Consider the following 14,251-nt stretch of genomic DNA (forward strand, 5'->3'; position numbering starts at 1 on the left):
AAACTGATCACCCCATGCCACGCCGAATTGAGGCAGTAATTAAAGCAAAAGGAGCCCCTACCAAGTATTGAGTACATATACAGTAAATGAACATACTTTCCAGAAGGCCAACAATTCACTAAAAATGTTTTTTCTAATGGTCTTATGAAGTATTCTAATTTGTTGAGATAGTGAATTGGTGGGTTTTTGTTAAATGTGAGCCTAAATCATCACAATTAAAAGAACCAAAGACTTAAACTACTTCAGTCTGTGTGCATTTAATTTATTTAATACACAAGTTTCACAATTAGCGTTAATTTACTGAAATAAATGAACTTTTCCACGACATTCTAATTTACTGAGATGCACCTGTAAATATATAACGGGACGGCGATATAAGAAGCATATTAAAATCATTCAGGAGAATAATACCACCTCATTAAAGTGATAAAATGTTGCAAAAATGAGTACACCCTCCTAAAAAATGACAAAATAAAACTTTTAATAAAGGGAATTTTTAAGCAACAGGTGAGCTTGTTTAACAAAAACAGTTAAAGAGGAGTCATTTTTTGACAATTAAAAGTGTTACACAGCCCATTAAATCATTCTCAGACAACAATTTAACCACTTGGCAGAAAATTATGAAGAGATAATTTCGTGATAAGTGATTTTTTTGCGAGAAAAAAAAAAGGCAGGACAATGCCAAATAAGTGTTTTAGAGTCAGCAAAAGCGTAGAGAAGTGGCATGTATGGTTGTTGTCCAGAACTGAACTGTAGAAAAAGCGCAATAAACCCATTTGTCCTTCTCCAAAACCAAACATTTACAAAATTTAGACTTCTGAGAATCCATACTCAAACATTTTCAATCTAACAGCATCTAAAATGCTATGGCATTAATAGGCAAGGTGTATAGTGAGAAGTGCTTTGTTCCCACAGTGAAGTTCAGTGGTAATAAAGCTCTTATATAAGGAATTATAAGTGCTGAGGGAGTGGAGGAAGGCATGAGGGAGTTTTTATTAATGCTTTATTAATGCTTGTGATTCCATCTACCTACTTTTATGTGATTTTTGGGGGGGATATTGCATGACAAATTTGTTGGATGGAAACATCAAGACGCACACAGATTATTAAACAGAAAAAAAAAACAAAAAAACATGCATGCTCAATTGAGTGAGATTTTTATTATTTTTTTTAAATCCAGAAATCTAAACTATGATGTAAACACAAATACCAAATAAATTCCTCAAAAAAGTCATGTGACTGCCTCAACAGATGGCATTCTCACACAATTGTGTTCCCAAATAGCAGGCATCCGAACGCAAGATAACATGGCAGCATTTGTTACTGCATTTCTTCCGTGTCGCTCTGAGGTGCAAATCATTTATTGTGTGGGGGAAAAAGAGCCACAGGCTCTCCTGGTTACAGCAACTTTCATTTTTTATAACTGATACTTTGCACCAGTTGTCCAAGAAGTGACAGTGTGTTTTATTTTCTTGAACATATGGGATAGAAACAGTGTTCAAATCTTTTATGCCATAATCTAATTCTGCACACAAGTTAAATATGCAACTTTGGATGGAAACATAGTTAATTGTGTCATGCATTTACACACCAGTGTATGATATAATGCAAGAGCCTCAAACAGAAGAAGTTGGGCGGGGGGTTGACAGTTCCCTATCTGTCGGTCACTGCGAGTTATGTCGTGACGACATTAGGGGATTCACTTGAGAGCCCCAATCGCCTCTGACTTTAAGAGAAAACGGCAGAGAATATTGGCTAGTGGATTTTGCTGAGCCAGTCCCCGTGCATATATGTATAAATAGGCGACAGGTGCATCCACTCTTCAGATTTTTGCTTTGGAGCCAAGTGGAATGAACATGCTGATCTCCACAAAGCCATTAATCTCTGGAAACTGTTCTGGTTGGCGGTACGGTGCAAACAGTGGTGTGCCTGTCTGCAGTGATTCCCCTGGGCACTTCTACTGAAAGAGCAAATTTCCTAAAAGTGCAAATCACGGACGGCTCGCATCTTTTTAAAGATGCCATTCCATACGTGTCCTCTTGATTGCGGTTATTACCTGTCTTCTGATGACGGGCACGGTCGTTGTCTTCAGTGTCTGAGCATTCAACATGCTGAAGCTGCGTTTGTGGATGACTTATGCGCCTGTTGTGGGCGTGTGAGCATGACTTCGGTGCGATCTCACCTCTCTTTTATAAAAAGAGTGGCACCCTCTGCCGCTATCCGTCCCGGTCTCTCTGGCTCGAGCAGAGGACCGCTGGCTGGTGCTCTGGCAGATCTGAGGGTGACAGTAAAAGCTTCTCTGCCGGCAGCCGTGAAAATCGGGCTGGAGGTCAACAGACCACCCAGTCCCGAGCCCTCACGGCTGGATGATTGGTTTCTCTGAGTGGGACGCAGCTCACAACCATGATCTGCTTCGGTGCCTTTCTTCCCGGAGGTGCATGAGGAGCTGACAAAGTTGTGGACGGCACCTTTTATGGCCAGAAGCCGCTCATCTCCCTCCTCCGTCCTCACTCCCCTCGATGGCGGGGATGCCAGGCGGTACGTGGACATTCCCCAGATGGAGAGAGCAGTTGCAGTGCACCTGTGCCCGCAAAAGGAACTTTTCGCCGCCACTTGAAAGAATCATCTGTGTCTCCCGTCCAAAGCCTGTAAGCTGACGGCCACTCTTGCGGTCAAATCTTACAGTGCTGAGGGCCAGGCCGACTCTGCCCTGCATGCCATGGCTATCCTGCAGGTCCACCAGGCCAAGGCACTGAAACAAATGCACGAGGGTAGTTCCAACCTGGCGATGTTAGGAAGGTGATGTCCACTCTGGTGGTCCAAAAGAGCCATCTCTGGCTCAACCTGGCAGAGATGAAGGACGTGGAAAACGTGCCATCTCCCAGGCTGGGCTATTCAGCGTCACTATAGAGGGCTTTTCCCAGCAGTTCTTGGCAGTGCAGAAGCAGACCGAGACGACCTTGCTCCGGCGTGATGCACCACCAGCCACCGCTGCCCCGTGGGTCAGGCCTCAGTCTGTTCGTCGCTGTGGGCGCCCTCCTTCGTCCTCCAGAGCCGCTCCGCCCCGCGCTGAATCGACACCTAGGCCGGTGCTTCGAGCCTCTCGCATGAGCGTGGCGCCCGCCGCGTCCCAGCTGGCCCCTAAGTCGTGCAGGAAGACGACGAAAGCGGCCCTGACGAGGGCAACTCGGAGAGGTGGGAATGTGCTCTTTTTCAGGAGACGGCGAGGACAGTGTCGCTCCTTCCCCCGGAGGAGGGCCAGGCGGAAAATCTTCTGTTTCGTTTTGTTTCTAGTCCACTGCTGGCTCAAGGGCCAGTGATAACCATATTTTCAAAGAAAGAGCAATTTCCTTTTCCTCCGGGTTCCCAGGCTCGCGGGCTGACAGTGTGCGACGCTCTGCCTCCTCACTCTCGCCCGCGACCTTTCTTGCCAGTGGTTGGAGGGATGCAATGCCTCTCCATGCGTTTCTACCCAGTCCCCCTGGGTACTTAGGGAGTTCTGCGAGGAAGAGTAAGAACGTGACGCCTTCTGTACCATCCAGCTCTACTCGAGGAATGAGGAACAGGTCCTGTTGGTTGCGCTCTACTGGCCCACCAGGACCTAGTTTCTGGAACTCATGCTCCTCGTGACAGCCCCTCCCTGGCACATCCCTCTGTGGAAGGACCTCCTTTCTCAGGGGCTCGGCACCATGTGGCACCCGTGTCCAGATCTGTGGAACCTCCATGTGTGGCTCCTAGATGGGACACGGCAGAATTGAATGGCCTGCCACAAGCTGTGGTGGACATCATCACTCAGGCTAGAGCTCCCTTGACGAGGCAAGCCTATGCACTGAAGTGGAGTCTGTTCTCAAACTTGTATTCATCTAGTTTCATAAGTGGAAGGCCGGTCCCTGGGAAAGCATGATCTCATTGTCAGGTTCCTGAGGGGTGCCAGAAGGTTGAATCCTCCTAGGTCACCCCTGGTGCCCTCCTGGGATCTCTCTATCATCCTGGCTGGACTTCAGAGGGGTCCCTTTCAGCTGCTGGATTCAGTCGAGCTGAAGTTCCTGTCTGCTAAGACAGCGCTCCTAACTGCACTCACTTCCATCAAGAGGGTCAGGGACCTCCAAGCATTTTCGGTAAGCGAGTGCCTTGTGTTCAACCCGGCCTACTCTCACGTTGTCCTGAAACCCCGGCCTGGATACGTGCCCAAGGTTGCCACCACGCCCTTCCGCAATCAGGTGGTGGACCTGCAAGCACTGCCCTCGGAGGAGGCAGATCCAGCCTTGGCGTTGCTGTATCCTTCAGAAGCTCTGAGCAGCTCTTAGTCTACTACGGAGGTCAGCAGAAAGGGATGGCTGTCTCCAAGCAGAGGTTGGCCCACTGGATAGAGGATGCCATCGCCTTGGAGTAAATATCCCAAGGCGTGCCGTGCCACCTGGGGGTGAGGGCTCAATCCACACGTAGTGTTGCCTCCTCTTATGTGTTGGCGCACAGTGCCTCTCTGGCAGACATTTGTAGAGCTGCAGGCTGGGCAACACCGACACCGACACCAACACCTTCACAAGATATTACAGTCTCCGTGTTGAGCCAGTTTCTTCCTGTGTATTGGGTAACAGGTAATTGGCGGGAAGAGCTGGCCGGTGTCACGCTTGCAGTGCCTTTTTCCTCCTCCAGGAAGTTCCCCCGGACGGCAAACCTTGGAATAGTTCCTCCAGCACCCCCGACAGTCAGACTGGGCGGAGTAGTCTGACACCAGACTATTGATGTTAGCTTGCCTGGGTCTCCAGTCAGCCCCTGTACTGGGCTAGGTGTCCATATGGCATATGGGCGATCCCATATGTGTATTCTCCCACGGTAAGGTTCCACTCTCTGAAAACCTGTGTCTTCCCTTTGACAGACCATTCTGTCAGGCTCTGCTGGCAGTCGTTCCATCCCTACTCTCAGGTAGGACCTGCCTCAGAGACCCATTCCATATGTAGTACTGCCCCAGGCTGGCTCAGTCCATATCAGTGTCTCCACATGACCAAGCGACCTGGCCGTGTATGCTGCTACTTTTTAATTATTTTTTTTACTAGTTTTAATTCAGTTTTTAACAAGTTGTCTTTAGTCTCAATTAATGTGTTTGTTTTATCAGTTCTGTCTTTTGTGACTGTTGGAGCAATACGAAACTTTTGGGCGACATGTGTGGGGATTACTTTCACCATGTGCTTGCTAACACCTGGAATGGGTGCCACAAACTCTCTATGCATCACTTACACCAGGGATATGCTTCTGTCACTCTGTCATGCAGATCTTTCTTCCACCATAGACTTGCCTGAAGCTTTTAAGGTGTGGCCGGAGAGCTGCAGAAGGCTACGGACGAGAGGTAGGCAAGGGGGGGTAAGATGGCCACCTCTACCCTCCATGATACCGTGTAACGCCTGGTCACTTCAGAATGAAATGGAATAGCTTCAGACTAACATCAGTGGCTGCTTTGAGTATTGGCATTCTAGTGTAATGGTGTTCACAGAAACTTGGCTTCACAAAGATATTCCCGATTCGGCGGTAGAAATAGGGGGGTTTTCCCTCATCCGCGCTGACAGGACAGAATCATCTGGAAAAATCAGAGGAGGCAGATTGTGCATGTATGTGAGTAACCGATGGTGCACTCAATATACACTGATAGAGACAGTCTGTAACACAAATGTTGAACTCTTCTGCGTTAGCCTAAGTCCATTTTATCTCCCTAGGCAGTTGGGGAATGTAGTTATTTGTGCTGTGTATGTTCCACCAAGTGGGAATGCAGCGAGAGCTGCTTCCATCATTGCTGAATGTGTCCATCGACAGCTGCAGCACACTCCTAATGCCTCCGTTTTTATTCTGGGTGATTTGAATCACTGTAAATTGGAACCTTTGCTCCCAGGCTTCGGACAATATGTCAATTGTAAAACACGTGTCAACAAGAATTTGGACAAATATTATGGGAACATAAAAAAATGCCTATACTGCCAAACTTAAGCCACGTTTAGCAAACTCTGACCACAATACCATACAACTAATCCCAATTTATAAGACTGTGCTTAAGCAAAACAAACCACAGACTAAAACAGTGGCTGTGTGGTCAGAAGACAGTATAGAAACACTTTGAGGATGTTCCGCTGGAACTGACTGGAGCATCTTCCACAGCTCAAATATAGATGATTATACTGAGTCAATAACTAGCTTTATCTTTTTTTTTTTTTTTTTTGCGTGGATAATGTGGTGGCAAAGACATTGTTGTGTACGTTAACAATAAGCCATACATAACAAAGGAAGTGAAGCAGTGTATTGCCAGAAAAAAAGCTGCTGACCGGCTACAAATAAAAAAAAAATGTACAACAAGAGCTCAACCAGCGTCTTCGGGTAGCCCAAAGGCGACAAAAAGACATTATTGAGGAAAGCTTTGCCACATCAAACTCTAAAAGTCTGTTGGATTCAGTGAAAGCTATAATCAATATGGGAACCAGTAGGAGTTTTTTCACTTGCATGAATGAACACCACAAAACGACAACAAATTTTGTTGTAGGTTTGAAATGGAGGACCACTCTCAGTAGTGTAATACTTTGCTGGGGTCTATCACATGTGATCCGGAGAACAAACCTAATATTGCTGAACACATGGTTCAATCTGCTTTCAGACAGGTGTATGCCAAAAAGTCTACAGGCCTGGATGGTATTTCAGCCTATCTGCTAAAGACTTTTGCAAAGGAACTGACTCCAGCTTGGTGGCCTATTTTTCAACAATCTGTAGGTTCACATACTGTCCCCAGTCTGTGGAAAAAATCTGTCATCATACCTGTTCCAAAGAAATCATGTACAATGGACAATAATGACTATAGTCCAACAGCATTAACGTCTGGTAAAAATTCTGGTTTCCTTGCTTAGAGCTGACATTGACCCTCTGCCGTTTGCTTATAGGCACAACAAAGGTACTGACGATGCTGTTAACAGTATTACACATTTGATTTTAAAACATCTAGAGGACAGCAAAGCCTATGCTAGTTTGCTTTTTGTAGATTTTACCTATGCTTTTAATACGGTTCAACCCCATCTCATGATCCAGAAAATGATTCAAATGAATGGTAACCCTTTCCTAATCAAATGGTATCACTCTTTTCTAACCAGCCGTACTCAGGTTGTGAAGATCAAGAACACCCTATCAGATCCAAAAATTACGCACACAGGTGCTCCTCAAGGCTTCATGTGCTCACCAGTGCTTTTTACACTCTACTACACTAATGACTGCGTAAGCTCACACATGGGGAATTACATCTTCAAATTCTCAGATGACACAGCCATCTTGAGTCTACTGTATAAAGACAGTGATTCATCGTTTTATCATTCTGAGACAAAGACATTTGAACAGTGGTGTGATGCCAATAAATTGATCTTAAATGTAAAAAAATAAAAATTAATTAATTAATTAAAAATAAAAACAAAAACAGAAGAGATGGTATTTGACCCCTGAGCAGTCGGTGTTCACAGTCCTGTTGTTATTTACAACACTCAAATCAAACAGGTGTGTTTCTACAAGTACCTAGGCATTCATATTGACAGCATGTTTACATGTTACATGACAGACTCATGTTGACAATTTATGTGCCAAACTTCAACAAAGATTGTACTTTTTGAGGACTGTATGGTGTCAATAAAAAAAATCATGACTGTGTTTTACCAGGCTGTTCTGGAGACTCTAATCAGGTACGGGATCCAAGCTTGGTATGACAATCTGTACAATTAAAAAACAGACTTTCTCACATTATCTGGATGGGCATGAAAATTGTGGACCTCAAAGACTATCCATTTCTCCAAACATTATTTGAGCAGTCTGTGCACAGAGGGGCTCATAAGATACTGGCTGATCCTTCTCAAATCTTACACCCTGAGTAGGTGCTTTTGCCTTCAAGAAGAAGGTACAGAGCACCTAAATGTTGATTCAATCAGTTCAAAAACTCGTTTGTGCCTGCTTCTATTAGAATTCTGAATGGCAAGGACAATGGCCAGTGACTTGGTTCTGGTTAGCAGTCATCATTTAACTCTTTGCATTGTCTTACATTATTTATTCTTATTTACTGGTATTGTTATTTATTATTGGTTTTATAGGTTAGGAAGTTGTGTAATAGTGGTTGTTCCGTTGTGCACTGTGAACTTTGATATACTGTCTGCATGCCTTGCCCCCCGTTTAGTATGTTTTATGTGTGATATGTGCTTTGGTTATTTATATGTGTATATGCAGCATACACTAAGCCCAAGAAAAATAATTAGTTAATTAATTAATTATTAAATTAATTAGTACTTATAAACACATATTAATGCCTTATTCTGCATGACCACTTTAGATACTTTAACCCTACCCCATATAAACTTAACAAATATCTTGCTATCTATTAATAAGCAGCAAATTAGGTTGAGTTTATTGAGGCAAAAAAAAAAAAAAAAAGTTAATAGAGAGAATTGGCCCCCAAACTAAGGTGTGACCCAATAAATAACAATAAACTTTTATCCTTTGTTTGTGACTATCTGTGTCTTTTGATAACATAGTATTCCAATTTCACCTAGGTAACAGCATTATGCATCTTTTCCTTTCTGTCTTTCAAATTCTCTTTTCCTCACCTAACACATTACCCTCTACACACACCATCGCTTAGCTTATGCGGCACTTTTTTTCAGATTGCCGTTCCTCTTGGTTTCCAGATTCACCTTCACATTTATGAATCTAATCTTCGGTGTTTATTGAGGTGGCTTCATGCATCACCATTGACTATGCATTAGTGATCTCATGCGACATTATGTGCTAAAAGCAGAAGGAATGTAATCCAATACAGGTTCATACTCGTATATAGTACAGAAACATTTTCCTCTTCTTAAAGGCCAGTTAAAAGAAAATAAGAAGAGGTAGATAATGCATCTAAATGTCAGGTCACACAACACTGGCTTCCAGTTTGGAGCTTTCATGGAGGAGCTCTATTATTCACTGTGTTTAAAAATAAATGCAGGCCTATATGATAAAGTGGAACTACATTCAAAGGCCAAACAATGAAAGAAGTATTGCGGGTTAAATAACACAGACATCATCTGCTCCATGCTTCTTATTACCACAGAAAATTAATTTCAGTAATTAAGCAATTGATTTTCAGCATATATAAACAAATGTGAAATATGTTTACAGGAAATGAACACATACTGGAAGTGGTATGTATACACACTTAATACATGCTGTTTTGAATTACAATTTTGTTAAAAATAACCCTCGTCGCCTTGGAATTGTAAAGTCCTGTCTGCATTTTGAGTGGTTTTGAGATATTGAGCTTCAAAGTTTTTGCATTCCATATAGCAAAAACTTATACGGGGAACAAGTCTCTTTCCTACATGAAAATGACAGAGACCCTAAATGTATTCTAAATGTACAATATCAAAATTATCTCATTTTTTTAAATGGGGATTTTTGGAACATATCAAATGCAGATAGAACTTTCTAATTCTAAAAAGTAATTTTCCGCTTGGAATTATAAGGCTTGCAAATACACAGTTTTTTTTTTTTTTTTTTTTTTTATAATTTGTTTTAAAACATAAAATTAGTGTTGTAACAATGTGTCAACATGTATGAGAAAGGTCAATTTAATGCTTTCTTTATCACATTTATTCCATATTTTAGGACAAAAAAAAATTTCATGGTTATGTTAGGCACAAAAGGCAATAGGCTACTAAATATTTTGTCCAGAGCTAATGTTGATTTTAGCTAGGATTATAGTGGGTAATTAAACACATTATTGCAGGAACATTTAAGGCAGCTACTCTAATCCATCTGACCAGGACTTTATTCCACAAAAAGCAGGACAGAGAAAATAGCATTCTCTTTAAATCAGTATGGCAGAGATAACATGCTGATGTTTATTGTTGTAATTAAGACCCCATCATTTAAATTGTTGACTATTTGATATTTAAGGCTTAATATTGCAAAATTTAAGACATTTTAAGACTTTAAACTGCATGAATATGTCACCAATCATTACATATTCGGGTCTTTAGCGACACAGACTGCCAGCACGGATGGATCTCTAATTACTGCAATAGCAAACTCTCCTGATATTTTAAGAACAATTAAAAAAAATAAATAAATAAATGATTAAAAAGATGATGATAATAATAATAATAAAATAAGCATACTTCTTTACCTTTTGAAACTTAGAAGGGTTCGATTTGAGCAGATGATTTTACCATCACTGCCATCATCAGAGCACATTTCCCCAGTATACATGCAGCATCTGGCTCATATTCACGATCTCAATATATTCTCAAAACTATCGTTTTCAGCATCTTCAAAAACAACATTTTGATCGCTATTCACCACATCCACCATCAAACGACAGTGACACTTATATTTAATTATGTGCAGTAATTGCTCTGCAGTAAAGCCATTCAAGCCAGTTCAATTTTTGCAGATGAAATTATTTATTTTATGCATGCGCTAATTATGAGTGAAAAATCACATCATCATTATGTTTTAAACAGTGCCACTTTGTGGAATAAAGGTGAATTGCACTTATTGATTCTGCAGACACGTAATTGTTGTTGTTTAATGTTTAATCTTTCCTGCAGTTAAGGAGCAGTCCGGCTATCTGACAAAGAAAGCTGATCCTGATTGGTCCTCTTGAGTGCATTGTAAGTGCTGATTGGCTGATTCACAGATATAACCTTATAGAACCAAGTGAGAGTTCGACTTTGTAGATAGAACCTTTTTGTTTTCTAAATAAAAAGTCCTAAAATGTACAGAACTTAAAAAAAATATATAAATAAAAAAATATATAAAAACATCACATAATCTAAATAAGTTGTCACAGAATAAGAATATGTGAATAACTAAATTTTCACAAAAATATCAGATAGAACCCTATAATTCGAAGGCGACGCTCTGTCACGGTGATTTCCTTGTGCTTAATTGTATCAAAAGTGTACTAATATATATATATATATATATATATATATATATATATATATATATATATATACAGTATATGAAGAGTTCAGATGCAAAAGCCTCCAAGTACATCTGACGTTTTTTCTTTAACATTTCTAGTTTCTCTAGAGTTTCTTTCTGGCTACTATGTATAGGTTTCTATGTAAATACTGCTACTTCTGAATAGGTTGAGGCTGGGATTTAGTGCATTTGAAGTGAAAGTTCTTGATGAACATATACTATGTGAGGAGAGCATTCACTCAATATCGTTATCTCATTTTTGACCAAGATGGCTTTTAGAGGCTTTTGCATTGGAAATCTTCATATATATTATTATTATTAAATTATATTAAATAAAAAAAAAATAGATATATATACTTTAATATACATTACATTTAGTATAAATTTACACCATAATGAATTTTAAATTTTAAATCGGAAATTACGATTAAACCAAACAGTTGACATAGCCTGACTTCCACTAACCGTTTCTTTTGTTTTTCCCTCCACACTATGAAAGTCAATGGCTAGCATCAACTGTTTGGTTTCATTTGAATTTTTTGAGTAGATTATCCTTTTTAAGAATAACTCTTTTAAAGCATGTTGTTTATTCATCCATCATTATATCACAAGCAAATATATGTACTTTCACTCTGTGCATCAGACTAAAGTGCACCATGAGTTTCTGGGCCCTGACCGTATTGCAAAAGAGCAGCTACAAAGACAGATTCTAGACAATAACTGTAAATGTCAAGTGTGATGCTCATAAGCCCCGGGTCTGAGACGTCACAGAGGGCTTGTGTTATTCCCTTGATCCCCAGGCATCGGCACACTTATCACACTGACGCCCTGCAAACTGACTCAACCTGACTGAGACCTTGAGCCACAGATTACCTCAGAAGGTCACGAGCAAATAAATGTGTTTCCTCGTAAGTGTGGCAATCAGGCCTCGATACTGTATGTGTGTGTACAGGTTTATCCTCCATTGTGGGGACATTTGGTCATATAAAGGATAGTAAAACCTGACATTGTTGTGACCAGCCAGTGGTCCCCATGAGGGGAAAAAAATATATATAATTAAATGTTATATGTTATAATTATGTAAAAATGAAAATGAAATGAAAATTTAAAAATGCAAAAACATTTTCTGTGAGGGGTAGGTTTAGGTTAGTGGATATAAAAATATTGTTTGGTGAGTATAACAATAATACAAGTCTATGGCAAGTCCCCACAAAGACAGCTGTGCAATTGTGTGTATGCTCGTTCACTCACCAGTGTCCTGGTCACAGAGCTGCTCGCAGGGGTCAGTCGTTCTCTGGCCGCAGTAGTCTCTCACCCACTGGGTGGAGGTGTTGGTCTGGTAGTACAGGGTCAGTTTAGCTGGATTTAACCAGTTGGAGACATCCAGATAACTGCCCATGCTCACCACAAAACTGCTTCCTATATTAAAAAAAAAGAAAAGGCAGGAAAAAAGGCCATGATTGAAAATACATATTTACCTTAGGACCTTCAAGAAGAGCACACAACATTTCTATAATGTTTTTTTTTTTTCCTAAGATGTCCTACACTGGAAAAATAAATAAATAAATAAATAAAACCTGTATAATTTACTTTTTCACTCAGAAATTGTTAGTAAAGTTTTACCAATAATTACAAAAAAACTGCAGTTAACACACTGAATTTGAATAAATAAATGAAATGTTTCTTTACAACTACTTCAACTAACTCATTCATTTGTAACTACATGTCAGCTAACTCTTACTACACTACAACATTACACTGTAAATGTATGGTTAGGGTTAAGGAATACTGTAAGTAAACATGCACTTGCAAAGTTACTTATAGTCAGAAGAATGTCTGTTGGGGAGCATCAAAATAAAGTGTTAGATATCAAGCAGACAGTCTGTTATATGACCTCTAATGACTTGCAAATTTACTTATAGCTAGTAGAATGTCTAAAGTGAACATTCAAAATAAAGTGTTAGCAATAAAGCTAATACATAAGGCAGATACAAATGCAATAAATTGACAGCCATTGTTAATCTAGGACTGACTGTGCAACACAATTATTTTTAAGGCCTTGTTTCCACCAAAGTGTTTGTGTGAATGTGATGGTTGGTGATAGTTGTTCCGGCACTTCTCCACTGTGATTGGACAGCTGAGTAAAAAGTAACATTAATGAGTGTTGCTTTTTATAATATATAAATATATAAATATAAATAAATATATGTGACACTCACATTGAAAACAATTGAAAAATACACTTTAGTGAAAACACATCTCCAGGCGTAAGATCAGTGTCAATGAGTCCATCGAACAAACACTGGACAAGGATGATGTGCGTGGCAGGACATGCTCTTCAATATCTGCGAAAGCCCAGATCTCTCCCCAAAGCAGAATTAAGCAGGGTTTCTAAATAAGTTTCTCCTTCTCTTGTGTGTCCATCACCTCTCAGGACGACGTTTACACCTGTCCTGTTCTGCTGATGTGTGAATTCAGCGCTTCCCAAAGATAAGGGCGACTTAAATTAAATTGCTTTGCTGCTTCATAATCCTCTCTGCCGTCTTAAACCCGAGAGCAGAGGCAGAGCGGGACGTGTGGACTCCTGCCAGACTGACACCTACTCAGGGACGCCCAGGAGCAGCGCAGAGACACAGGGATTTAACACAGCGTGGCAGCCATTGTGCCTCAACTTCACTACTCGGCAGTGTGATGAGATGCTGCCAGAGCAAAGTTTCTGCTGGAGAAAGAAGAACCGTCTAGCTCAAAAGTCAAAAGTAAAAAAAAAACACACAACTACTGTATATAATAAATCATATCGTTTTGTTGGCTACACAAAATAATGTGAATATCAAATTAATTAAAGTATTTAATTATTATTATTATTATTATATATATATATATATATATATATATATATATATATATATATATATATATATATATATATATATATTTAGCCATTAAATTTCCTCAAAATTATGTTCATTAACACATTTAACACTGATTTATTGATCATTCACTGATGATTTACTGGCACTGGCCATTATTCAAATGGAAACAGAGGAATGCAGTCAATTATCTTGCTTCAACAAACAAACATAAATAAATAAATAAAGTCCCTCAGTAGATTTTCAAATACTTTAAATGGTTTTGTGAAAATATGCAGGCAATTATTTCTGTTTACTGATATGTATAACGATAAAGATGAATATGATTAAATCTATTTATTAATTGCATTTAGAAAAAAAAAAAAAAAAAAACCTTTCTTGAATATTTATAGCAAGCATTGTCC

At 40.1% G+C, this 14,251-nt stretch overlaps 1 protein-coding gene across 3 annotated transcripts in view; it reads right to left on the minus strand.

Annotated features, from left to right (window-relative positions):
• Window positions 1–14,251, minus strand: part of LOC131540270 (astrotactin-2-like) — a 588,347-nt gene that overhangs the window by 310,528 nt on the left and 263,568 nt on the right. For all 3 annotated transcript variants that reach the window (XM_058774886.1, XM_058774887.1, XM_058774885.1), the window contains one exon: window positions 12,229–12,396. In XM_058774886.1, coding sequence (XP_058630869.1) covers window positions 12,229–12,396 — 168 coding nt within the window. The remainder of the gene's footprint in view (window positions 1–12,228; window positions 12,397–14,251) is intronic.

Source organism: Onychostoma macrolepis, chromosome 05 (assembly GCF_012432095.1).
Source record: "Onychostoma macrolepis isolate SWU-2019 chromosome 05, ASM1243209v1, whole genome shotgun sequence".
NCBI classification, from domain to species: Eukaryota; Metazoa; Chordata; class Actinopteri; order Cypriniformes; family Cyprinidae; genus Onychostoma; species Onychostoma macrolepis.